At 31.6% G+C, this 13739-nt stretch overlaps 1 protein-coding gene across 1 annotated transcript; it reads left to right on the top strand.

The window, feature by feature from the left end:
* Positions 1–1961: 1961 nt before the first annotated feature.
* Positions 1962–10443, top strand: LOC105666767 (proton-coupled amino acid transporter-like protein CG1139). The gene is made up of 5 exons (XM_012318816.3): positions 1962–2294; positions 2683–2861; positions 3690–3874; positions 7633–7876; positions 10422–10443. The coding sequence occupies exons 1-5, from the start codon at positions 1962–1964 to the stop codon at positions 10441–10443; spliced, it is 963 nt and encodes a 320-aa protein (XP_012174206.3).
* The last annotated feature ends 3296 nt before the right edge of the window (positions 10444–13739 follow it).

Here is a 13739-nt window from a genome sequence, read left to right as displayed (position 1 = left end):
CACATTTGCTGCCACAATGACATAATTCAAAAGGTTCGCAGTTTTTGCGATACTCGCTTAGAGGAAACAATTCGTTTTAAAAATGGTGTTTAATTAATCCCGTGTTATATCGCAAGGTTTCATGTTATAATGTTACAGGATCTTACTGTTGATTTTAATTTTGTTCTAGTCCTCGAACTTTCTCGTTCCAATCTGATTCTCATTTAAGCAAGCAATTTTAATATTTTAAGAACCTTTTTGGTAAAATTGAGACGAGAGAAGTCATATACATTAACAAAAGTTTCATAATTGAAGGAATTCTAAATAAAGCTTAAGAAATTTCTTAAGAATAAAAAAAAACAATTTTCATACCTAAAAATTTGCAGATTTACAAAATTTGTGAAAGACTAAAATTAATTCAAGGAACATAGTAGAGTTAAAGAAATCTTGCAGTTCAGTTCGACATATATTACTTTTCACCATTCTGTATCTAACGAGTACAGGAAAAATCATAATAAACGATTTAAAAGAAATTTCATTTTCTAAAATTAAAAGCTTAAAAATTTGTACTGCTTGTATTTGTTTTTAAGATTAAAATAAGTTTTCCCATCTCCTTTATAATTTTAGAATATATTTGCGCGCCATAATATTAAGATATTGAAAATATTAAAGTATCTCTTTCATAATACTTATAAAACTTTGTTAATTTATCATTTATTTTTAAATGGCTTATATCTTACGATCTAATAGATCCTCCTCATTTTTGATTATTTCATATTAATTTCGTATCAAATTCGGAATCGGAATAGTTTTAAAGACACATATAAATTTATCGAATTAAATGAGAATATTATAACATTTTTCTACATGCAAGTTCGACATCTTATTATACTAATTTAGCGGTTTAATGCGTGTTTTCGAAAAATTATAACGATTCAAACTCATTTCCCATAAAAACATAATTGCTAAATTATGTTATTGTTGCAGCAAATGAAAGATATGAATTCATTCTTGTATAAGATGTATGGACCAGTTTATAACGAAGATTGATCATTTATAGGGTATCTTGTAACTCATATGAAACCAGTCAAATGGTTTTATGTGATAAGAGAAATAGAAAACATAAAATAATGTTTTTTCACACGAATCTTTATATCTAAAAAAATTTACTTTAACCTTATCCGTTGCATCTAGTAATTTTGTAATTTATTTTACAAAGAAACGTCAATACATTCTTTAATATTCGAGGTTATCGATTATTGACGATATTTAATAAAGAAACATTGCCAGTAGATCAATAGAGAAGATGGAAGATAACAAAGTCATTAGGTGTTCAACATAATTGTAATATTAATATGATGTATGATAATACGAAAATATAAGATTGCCAAAGAAAAAGAAAATATTCTTAATGCAAAGGAAAAAGACAAACCTCGATTCATGACTGTATTAAAAACATATAGTTATAAATTTATAAAATGAAGGATTATAAGTTAGTCATTCCAATGATACTAGTATTTTTAGTGGAAAATAAATTTAAGTACTTTTTAGAAAAATAAATTTTATAAATTTTATAAATAAAATAAATAAAATAAAATTTATAAAATAAATTTATAAATTTATAAAATGAAGGATTATAAGTTAGTCATTCCAATGATACTAGTATTTTTAATGAAAAATAAATTTAAGTACTTTTTAGAAAAAGTTATCCGCTTTTTTATATCAAATTTTCAGGCTACAAATCAATATCAAATTCAGATGGATAAAAAAAGAAGAGAAATAAAAAATAAAATTCAGTGTGTCAAATAAAAGTACCATAATCAATACCTTGGTCACGTTATAATTGGTTCATTCACCCTTCGTGCTATAATGATATAAAAGAATTCGAGAGAAAAACAATTCTTTTCCGAACCTCTTCGTATGGTATTTCATTGGAAAATTCATTCGAATTTTTCAGATATTTCGTCGATGCAACAATCCTAATGTGTTATATAGGGATCGGCGCAGTGTACGTTGTATTCATATCTGGGATAATACAAAAGTCTTTCGATTCTGGAAGAATCCTAGATCAAGGATATTACGCCCCGTTCCTGTTTCCACTCTGCTTTGTAATAAACACGATGAAATATTTGCACGACATCGCCGTTATTTCCATTTTTGGTAATTTGTTGCTATTTTCTGCTGCTGCCATGATTGGCGCAGTATACGCTTTGAAAGATGGAATTGGCGAAAAGTGGGTCGTGATTGGCCCGGACATGTATTTGTATCCGAAATTCGTCGGCACGGTTTTCTTCGGCATGAGTTCTCCTGGAATAGTAAGTTTCCGTCTATATTCAGTTAACAGAACGCTGAATCTAATGTTCAATTTTTAGACTAAATAACTAAAAACGAACCTCTTATATAATTTATATTATTATGTATTATATATTACATGAAATAGTATATATTTTGTTACTACGAGACTGTGGACTTTTATGCAAATTTTTATGAACGGAATTATAGAAATATAATCTAAGCAAAAATTTGCTTCACTTACTACGCTTCTCTATATTATATGCATTCTGTTCATTTTCGCATCTTTCAATTTCCTATAAATAGATCAAAATCCACAGTTTAATTATGTAGTAAAATAATTTGTACGAAACTCCTTTACTCCATAATCAAAAAATGTTTGCTTTTTCAATGGGGGATAATTATTCTCAGGTGCTAGCAATACAACACGATATGCAAAAGCCATGGAATTACACGAAATTCAGCGGAGTATTAAACCACGCTATGATGCACATAACTCTTCTGCATACTTTTATCGGTATTGTTGGTTACCTGAAATGGGGCTGCGACTCAGGAGGCAATTTCGTTCGAAACCATCCAGTAAACGATCTGTACAAATTTTTCCATATATTTTATTCTTTCAAACGAGACACACCACTCGTTTATTTTTGACAAGATATATTTGAATTATAAAACTACGGATAAAAAAAAATTCAACTGCAATAATTTTATTCCTTATAAGCATTATATATAATAGGATATTATGAGATCATTAACCTAATAAGAAAACTAGAGTCTGTAATTATACAGTCTTGTAAAATTATTTTATTAATTGACAAATTCTTTATCTTTAGATCTTTCAATCGGTTTCTTACAATACGAATTATAAGGTAGATTAAGAAGATCTTCTATACCAACAAAAACATTTCTTGCGAACGCTAATATTTAAGTGATAAATACACAAAATGATAAGAAGGCTACTTGGCTGATACTAATTTTAATTGTTTAATATTTTAAAAATCAAAAATTTTGATGTTTTTTTGCATTATTCGGTTGTAATTTGTTCTAAACTCTAATTATATTGGAATATCCAATGGAAGTGAGAATTTCTTTTCATAAAAAATCAAATTAAGATGTTGATGGATAACAGTAAAGTATGCGTGGCTAGATGATGACGAACTCTTTAAATTACTGGCTTATCAATCCCTATATTTTTTCGTATTATGAAAAAAAAAATAGATTTTCATCTGATTTTGTCTGATATTTGTAACATTTTTTTTTTATCGAATTATCGTTTTTGGCTACGTTGTTCTCAATTATTAGTTTATCGTTAATTTATACATTTTAATACAAATGAATCAAAGTGTGGGAATATTTATGAACGGTTGTGTATTCTATAATATAGCCAATGACACGATATTGTTATTTTATTTTGTTAGGGGAACAATATCTGCATTCGTGATGCAGGGTCTATCGATATATTTCACATATGGATTACAATGCTATATGCCAATTATTATCTTATTGGACGAGTATATTATTCCAGCACTTAATAAAAACTCAATCTACGGAACATCATGTTGTTGGAATCTGACAGTTCGTTTGGGCATCAGCCTTATTACGTGTATATACGTATAAAGTTTTCATTCTGTGTAAAGAAATTCTTATACCTATTGTGCTCAAAACGATCAGAGGATCGTTCTCCTTGCATTTCTGATGTCCATGTTTATCTTTCGCGTTTGTACATTTTTTTTACTGATTGCTTTAAAGTTAATCTTTATCGCAGTACCATGTAAATCTTATTTACGTCGATATGTTTTAATAGAACCTTTCATAGTAGCAATTCTCTAATTGTTTGGATTTTTTAAATTTTTTCGCCCACGTTGACATTAGAAATTATTTATATATTTTCACTCAGTTTTATTTAATATTAATCATGTAATACACAGAGTATTCGATTTTAATGTACAAATACGAGTTACTGGTCAATTACCTGCTGTATAAAGGAAAGGCAGAAATTGAATGGCTTTACAGAGAACATAATCTGGTATAATTATTTCTTCTGATTCACGTTTTCTTAAACGGAATCATATAATTTTTGATATTCTAATCATGTCGAAAAACCATTAGTCTAGCAGGTATTTTAACTGTTATCTTGTCGCGCAGAAAACATATCGACAAAAGAGCAAAGAAAAAAGCAAATAGCCGATTTTTATGAAATACAATAAAAATAGCGAGACACAGCTTTGAACATTTTTTTTATACAGTAGATAGTTTACCATTAATTCGCATTTATAGATTAATATCTGACATGCCGAATATAAAAGTTTATAGATAGGTAACTCACTAAGGCTGAAGGCTATACACTGGCTATTAAAGGTATATACAAACCATTGAAATTATTATAGCGTCTATTATTTAGTATTTAATATTTTCATATGATTGCAAAAATTTGATATTATAAAATATAGAACCCTAGAAAGAAAATTCTCCGTAGGAAACTAAGGGTATGTGCAAATACTTGTTGTAATCACTGTAGATTGTTTAAAGTATAACATTAATAAGCTCAGATGGTTGTCGTATAACAGAAACTATTGAATTTTTCCTTTTGAGTCTACGGTTGACGAGTGTGAATAATTGTTTCGAACAGCATACTTCAGCTTTTCTCAATTTACCTTTAGCGAAAACAATTCTATCGTGATATATAACTTCATGTCTTTCGCATCTTTTATTTCTTTATTTATTCAACGTGATTGTTTATGTCGATCAATAATTTCGCTCAGAGTTTGATTTGTTTCTTTTCCTTTTCTAAAAAGAAACATCTTTTTCATGGCGCAAAAAATATCTTTAATAGTTCTTCATCTTCCTTTTATTTAAAATATTTATGTTTCATGGAAAACAATTTCATTTAGAATTCTCATCTTCTTTTCTCTTTCAGTATTTCATGTTTGTTTCTTTCATTTCGCATACGTTACTTCCTTTTAGAAGAAAACCATTCTGTTTGCGTTTGTAGTAAGTTATGTAAGTTATAATCTCACTATCGTATAATTGTCTTCATTCCTCTCACTCTTTCAATTTCGCGTTTGCTTAATTTTACAAAATACTCGACACTATACATATCTAAGCCCGTTGCGTTTTTCGAGTAACCCACTCAATTCTATTTTTCTATTAAGTACAAATTTCTTAAGTTTAAGAGAAAAAGATATCTTTGTTACTAAAAGCAATTTTTGTTCGACCGTGTAATTTTTCGTTGCAACATTTTGCCAAATATTTTGTTGAAACGTTAAATATCTTTTTATCTGTTGAAACAAGGGTATGATTCAGACATTACTCGGAATATTTGGAAATAAAAAATGCGAGGTCTGTAACAGAATCAATGCAACACTTTTAATATTTGACAGAAATCTAAATTTTATTCAATATTCATGTTTAACAAAAACGAACGAATACGATGAAAAAACGATCTTAGAGAAAATTTCTCTTTCCTCTTTTCGTTTCCTTTCTCTTTCATATTTTCAAGGTAAACTCAAAGGGAGGTTTGATCGGTTGCAACGGGTTGAATCCCCTCTTTCTCGCGAGGGAAGTTCGCGAAATCGATCAATCGATCCGATGGCAGTCCATCACAAGCTAGATATTACCAAAGTTCCAGAATCTATTTTCGTGAAATTTAGTATAGATAGCCCAGTTTCTCTCGTGGCGCGCCATAGCGGAACTCTTGATGCAAGTATTCATCGTTCTAATAAAGGACGCTTCGCTGGGCTAACTACCGATCTTGTGATTGATTCTTAGTCAGTAAACGGACGAGTAAAAAAGTCAGAAAACTTTCATATCATAATATTTATGCAAATATTTATATAATATCTTGACCTTTGTACAAATTTTCTCATACTGCGAATGACATCGACCGGACAATTGGATTATTAAACAACACTGATCGTTAATGGGATCTAATTTAATATATCTGATGATTATTTTGCGGATATTTAACTAATCGAATAAGAAATAAACAAGTACTGTATTTACGATTTTATTCAATGTGAATTTTCCTGTTGTATAATATCTGCAAAAATGTTCGAAAATTCCTATATATTTGCTCTTTAAGATTAAAATATCTTTGGTGAGTTTGTAGAATCGTTCCGTCCTCTCCGATTTCGGCGATTATTGAATATGTTATAGAAATCAACATTTTCAATCATTTTTTCCTATACATATAACCATCGGTCTCGGTTAGTTTCCAAAATATTCGCATAAAACTGCAGGTACTACTACAGTGTATTTCTGTATATAGTTGTGCGGCTATGCCAGTGTATGTTAGTATTAGTTGCCGGCCACTGGCTCACCATCTTGAGTTTGTAAACGAGGGTCAGCCGAGCTTAGAAACCCCGTGCATGACGTACATATGCGAGGGTGCAAGAAGCGTCTGTTATAACTCGTCTCAATTAAAAGTGAATATCATCAATGTATTGGGATTAGGCTTGGGTCAGGTTTTTCAATACGGCTGTCGCGAGGCGGCCAGCAACGCTTGCGTGAAATTAATATTAAAATAATAGACGAATAAATAATTATTATTATGTTACGAAATAGAATAATTTTTATCACTTTACATTGGCGGTCGCCTCGCAGCGGCTGGATTGAAAATACTACCCTAAATTCAAACCTAATACTTTTCTGATATTCACTTCTGATTGAGTTATACTGATTGAGTTTCCTGCACTTTTGTTGTCCCGTATATGCATGTGGAAGCGGACGTTAAGTTTGTCCGACTATCGTCTATAGACAGAGGATGATAAGCAGCCAGCAATTAGTCAGATAGAAAAGCATATCCATAGACGTACAATTATAGCCAGAAGTATAGTGTGGTGATATTTACAGTCTTTCGCGAATACCTCGGAAACTAAGGTTAGTATAAGACGGTTATATGTGTAAGAAAATGTTGTTTAAAATATTGAGCTTTCTAGCCATATTTTAAAAATCATCGAAATCGAAGAGGATAACACGATTCTACAAGTTCAGCATATTTTTTCATTTCATAGAAATCCTTCTCGCTTCGTATGGGTTTCCATTTATTTTTTAAACAGTTTTGAAACTGATCGCATTTTTATGAACATCCGCGGTATATCAGTTATATTTTTGAGAATTCTTTAAACAAAAGGCGAGTCCATTATGGCATTCTAGCGTCAATGAAACGCGTTAATATTTCATTTATCTAATTTTTCGTTTAGAAAATTTCCCTATCCTTATTTTCGTATATATAAAAATAAAAATCAAACTACAAGAGTAAGATATTTATAGTCCGATGTATTATAGGATACACATTCTATGAATATAGTCCGACTTTTGAGCGATCGTATAAATTTGACGAAACGTAAATCAAAATTACAGGTTTGTTGGCAGCGATAATTCCTAAATTGGATTTATTCATCGCCGTGGTAGGAGCTGTTTGTTCATCGACTTTATCAACCATTATTCCAGTTACTCTGTACATTCTGATACATTACAACAATTATGAACGCACGCTGAAATGGAAATTGATCTTAGGCCTGTCTCTGTTGATTGTTGCGTCCTTTATCGCATTGTGTGCCATCGTAGTCGATATAATTTTGATTACCGAATATTTCAGAAGCAGGTATATTATGACATGAAATTATAAAATTGTAATATGGAAAATGTTTATTTTCCAAAGAGAAATTATACGATATGACATTATATGATATTAAATCTAACTTTCAACGTTTTTGATATGTTCAAGAGGCCAGTAAAAACATGTAGGTATCTAACACTTAAACGAAATAAAAAGACAATTTTGAGACTGGTTGGAATTATATTAGCACTTTAAAATTGTCTTCCTGTAAAAAGTAGAAATGTAACTTTGTCACGATACTACCTAATTTTTGTATTGTATTTATATCGATAGATATAAAGCGAAGATTTCCTGATATTAATCAAAGATAGGAAATGATACAAATTTTAATTATAATAAGGTTTTACAAGTAAATGTGATGGCAGGAAATTAGTATTAAGGTTAAAACTCTTGGAGCCAAAGAGCCATAAGAGCCAAAATATGTAAACGAAAATTACGTTAAACATTAACAAATTCATCATCCAATTGTTTTTATACTTATGTAAAAAAATGAACATTTCACATATTACAGTTTCTAAATCCGATGCAAGTTTTAACCCAAACTTTTAATTTTACAGATATAAGTCGTAGAAGAAGAAAGCTACGTTATTAATGTTTTAAATCGAGGAAAAAATCGCGTAAAACGAAATGGTGAATTAAGTAAATTGCGCGGAAAGTTTTCTACATTTCTACTGACTTAATATTGATTTTGAAATGATAATTGTAATAGCTTTTTCATATTTACGAAATAAAGAAAAATTTCATACCATTTCCATTATTTGACAAGAAAATATGTTAATACGCAAGCATTATATCTACGGAAAATCAGATAAACCTGAATATGATTTACGACGAGCTATTATGAATTATTATCTTGTTTGAGATCTTGGATTATACAAGGAACCCAGAGATATTTGATATTACATTGATTACGTATAATTAAATTAAATTACTTTTTTGTCTCCATATCGGTAGTTTCCTTGATAAATATCTTCTAAATATTAAAAAAAAGCTCTAATTGCGTCTTCATTCGACGGTTGCATGTAGCGGCGGCATTGTTTTGCCCGAAGTTTATTTATCATAACGTTTCTGCGTCAAAGCTGTATCAACGTCCTGAGGCAAAACAACAACACGAGTCGCTCTCGATTCGCGTCGTCCTTTGACTCCTGCGCTGTTACACCGCTCTGCCTCGAGTTATCTTAATATTTCAAGCTACTGTAACGTAAATTACATCAGAGACCAGGACACACACACACCTCGGGCAGGATGGTGTCCCGGTCGGCATACTTCGCACCCGATGCACCGACGAGAGGAACACATGGTGACCTTGGCGACAATGTATATTGGCAGAGTACCTAAGGATTCATTTATGATCTAACGGTCCTACCATAAAATGTTCCAGAAGCGTAGCAACGATCACGTACGCCTACAGGGTAGTGGGGGGTAATGAGAGAACAGATGACCGAAAGTAAAAAGATTGTAGGGACTCACTCTCGTACGGTCACGGCTAGAGTTCGGAAGTGTCTTATACTTGTATAAACGAAATAAAAATAAAGTCTTCTCCTTCATAATAAAATTTCTCTTTATTTTTACGTGACACTACGAACGTTACACTGTGCATAAATGTATAAGTATTGAAAGGGCGGCACATTTTTTGTCCCACTATGCACCAAAGTTCGTCAAACATCGTCATTTTTCAGTACTTTTAAATTATGGAATTGATCAATGTAACAGCTCATAAGATATGGTTAGGTAACCATATCCACTGTGTCACAAAGAGTTAAAACTTATGCCATTATGCTCCAAAGGGTTGAGATGCTTTACCAACGAATCCAAAAGCAAAAAACAAGAAAAGAATGAAATAAAGAGAAAATGACAAAGGATAGTGAATTTTCCATAAGACGGAAGACACCACCGAAGCAATTGGACAAAGCAACGCGTAATCGCGTCAGATCGTTCAGCCGTCAATGGCTTATCAGATACGCATGAAGGACGAGGACACGCATGCAAAGGCATTCGAATGCAGGGACGCGTGTATACACGCGTACAAATGCTGGAGTTAACGGCTGGCTATGAGTGGGAGTTCCCTCGAAGGGCAAAAGGGAAAAGGAGGCAGCGATGGGACACAGAAAGGTGCTTCCGTCGCACTGGAGAGAGGACGCAACCCCTTTTAGTGGCTAGCACGGCGTCTCTTCGCTCCCTCTTACCCTAACCAACCTCACACCCCTTCAGTCTCACTATCCTTCTCGCTTATTCTCTTTATTTGTCTCTCTTCGGTTTAAGTTTGCTCTTACAGACTCTGGCTCTGGCTGGCCGTTCATCCGTTTGCCAGTTCAAGGTGGTTGCGTTCATTACCAGAGAATATAACGGGTGGCGTGGGAGTTTCGAATGACCGACCTCGTTTGTACTTTCTGGGTTTCGAAGAACGTTCACACACTGTGATCGTCCCGATGAATTTGCCGAATTGATGTGGCGAGATGTATTAGAAGGAATTAGATTTACAGTTTTTCGGATAAATTAACGCGATATAAATCTTTGTTGATTATTTTAGGGTTTGGAAGAGTGCTCAATGAGTTTGGTGGATCGATGTGAAAATATGAGTTATAAGTAGACTGCGGATTTCTACGCATTCACGAGGAATTCTAAAGTGTAAAAATGCACAGCATGCATATAATATGCAAAATATATAAAATATCCAAAATATATATAGTATAGTATCGTAGTCTCTATAATGTTTATCTAGTAGGTGCACAGTTCCAGGTGCTATCTCTTTAATCGTATTTATAAAAATGTATAAATTTGTATAAATATCCGCAGTTTAGTTATAAGGGATTTGAACCTTTATAAATAGTGTACTTAACTTTTAATATAACAAGGTGGGTCATTTAAAGATCTCTGTGCTGTTTTTACTGTTTATCAATATTTATTTCCTTTTTTTTTTGTTATATGAATAAGTAGTATTTCTGGTAAATAAATATACAGGAATAAAAGTTATCACAACAAATATCAATAACGAAAAAAAATTGACAAACAATTTCGATTTATCTTCGATATGCTAAGAGTTAAAAAGGATCAATCGGACGTATAGACTACGGACTTTCACGTAATTTTACATTTTTGTTAACATAATTGAAGAAATGAGACATATAGACATAGAGATCTCTTTTAGCCATAAAATATTATTCACTGTGAATATATTATGTACATTTTGTACATTTTTGCACCCTCAAATTTGATCTAAAAAAATCTGTGTTTATGATATACATAGATCTTTGTTGACATTTTTTGATTTGGAGGACATTAGATGATTATCTATCTTGATCAGTTTTACGGATTGACGTGGAAAAATGAATTAGAAGGAATTAGAATTCCAATATCTAGGAGAAATTAGCATGATGCAAGTTTTTGTTGACTTTTTTAGGGTTTCGGAAAATGTTTGGTAACGGTTTTTACGAATTTGATGGAGAAATGAGTTAGAAAGAGTATTCGCGAGGAAATAGTAAATTTTAATGATTTATTTAGGTTTTGAAAAGTGTTTGGTGATTGATTTAATGAGTTTAATTAGTCGAGTGATTGAAATACAGAGTGAAAATAATAAAAAATGTTCATACAAACTCATGCCCTATTTGATTCTGTTCTTGAGTTATATTGGAATAATTCTATCGAAAGATGAATGTAGTTGAATTAATTTCGCGGAATTTAGTATCTGAAGAACTGAAGAAATGGCGAGGGTAAAGCAGTCAATGATAAAACGTCTTGTGTTTGGAACTTCACTTCTTGCGAAGGTAGGCAGATACATGTAGTTTGTTAAAGAAGTCGCTATAACTCGAAAACAAGATCAAATAGGGCATATGTTTATGTGAACTTCTTTTATCGTTTTCATGTACAGAATCCACTGCTGAAGCGTTTCCTGATGCTACGAGACACCCCGTATAATGACACGTACATATACATGATTCGTAAAATACGAAAAATATATTTTGTCATATATCTTTCTCCAACAATCTTCATAGTATTTACGTTCTAGTATATTACCAACAAAATAAGAAGTATCGTGTGACTTTTTATGACCAGGATGATGATATGTAACAACTATTTTAAAATTAGGCGATATATTTATACGTATATCTAGTTTTATAAATGTCTAAGAACATAACTAATATTATGAGATATAATATAACGTATAGCAATCAGTATTTTTTAAATATCGGAAGAAATAACAAAAACGTACATTTGGTCCCAAAACAGAGAGGTAAAATTTGATAATGTAGGTTAGTTTAACGACATATGAAATTTTGTAATGCATGTATATTATATCGTAATTTGTATATTTTCTATTGAAATCTTCACGTTTAAATAATTTTCTGATACATTATGAAACAGAATACGCAGAACCGCGTTACTTGCTGCGACCAAAAGAAAGAGAGGCAATTGCTTTGCACCTGTTAGCGTACAGCCAAGTGATTAAGAGAGGATTATAGGCTCGGAATTGGACGAGCACGTGCGTCTCTTTTGCGGTGTAAATAACGAGTCGACGAGGGGGTGTCTCTGAGGTTTTTTCTTTTTAATTGGTACAAACGCTGGCCATCCCTTGAGCAAAATTGCAGGGTTTAGCCGTTGGTTCGAGTGCACGTGCATTTAAATGGTCGCTAATTACCCGAGTGTGAGCGGGCAATCGATTCTTTAAGTTTCAGTAATAAGAGCGTTCAGGATTATTTCGAAAAAAGGTGTATTATACTCGTTACAGAAACTTCTAATAATTTACTTGCCATATAATATACCTTTTTAAATTTTATGTAACATTCTTTTATTGATATCGTTTCATTCAATCGATCATTTATTTTCAATTGAATATATTAAATATATTGATCGATCCCTTGAGTAGATCTGTAATAATTATCAATTTAGCATTTCAGTCTCTGTTATTTCTGTGATAGAAGCATCCGTGTCGTATATATTTAGGTACATATACATAGAAAGTTAAATTATACAATATTTAATACAATATGAAGGGTGGTTTTAAACATGTGCAGTATGCAGTTTCAATGTCCAGACGCTACATAACTTTTGTCCTGTTGAATCTTCTCTACAGATTCTCATTATCGTACGGGAATTTCCCCAATCTTTGTCAATAAAAGGATATACAGAGCGTCCAGTGAAATGGCATGCTCGATTTTTCAAGCTCTTCCTATAATACAATGTAAAATAATATTTCGAACAAATGTTGATCTGTTTTGAATCAGCTGTAAATTGAAATATTTAATAATATACAAATTAAATACTTAAGTCAAGGTAACCTTGATCTTTTTAAATGACACGGTGTATTTTTGATTTCATAGCACCGCAACTGATATCAAGATGAGTTATAATAACACGATCTCTGGATGAGTATGAATTTAGAAGTTTTCAATTCATTAATTCATAAGAACATAGACACGTGAAATTTGCTTTAATAGGGCGTTAGGTCAGATGTTTGCAATAACATTTGCGCTGTCATAAAATTGCAATACACATTGATGTAATTTCTGAAAATATATAGATATATTCTTCCTGAAAATTTTGTCACCGCTCGGATTTCTTCGAGTAATATGTTCGTTACATGGTTGGACGAACCATGCATTTAAATACTATGAATTTGTTATTATGCCTGTGTACAATATTGGGCAATACACAAACTATATTTGTTTCCTTATTCCAATAATATTTACAAAGTTATTCGAAATTTAAACGAGACACCATTCATCAGTCATCAGTTAAAAAATGTTTTAAATATAATTATCTATTCGCGAGATAATATTACCTAAACCATAATAGATGGCTCGTTCAACCACATAACAAACATATTACTCGAAGAAATCCGAGAGATGAC

Source organism: Bombus terrestris, chromosome 4, assembly GCF_910591885.1.
Source record: "Bombus terrestris chromosome 4, iyBomTerr1.2, whole genome shotgun sequence".
NCBI classification, from domain to species: Eukaryota; Metazoa; Arthropoda; class Insecta; order Hymenoptera; family Apidae; genus Bombus; species Bombus terrestris.
This window is presented reverse-complemented; position numbering and strand designations above follow the sequence as displayed.

Excerpts from the sequence above, each read along its gene's own strand:
- LOC105666767 (XM_012318816.3), top strand. The coding sequence starts at position 1,962 with ATGTGTTATATAGGGATCGGCGCAGTGTACGTTGTATTCATATCTGGG. Across the intron at positions 2,862-3,689 it reads AACCATCCAGTAAACGATCT|GGGAACAATATCTGCATTCG; the intron begins GTACAAATTTTT and ends TTATTTTGTTAG. Across the intron at positions 7,877-10,421 it reads ACCGAATATTTCAGAAGCAG|GGTTTGGAAGAGTGCTCAAT; the intron begins GTATATTATGAC and ends TGATTATTTTAG.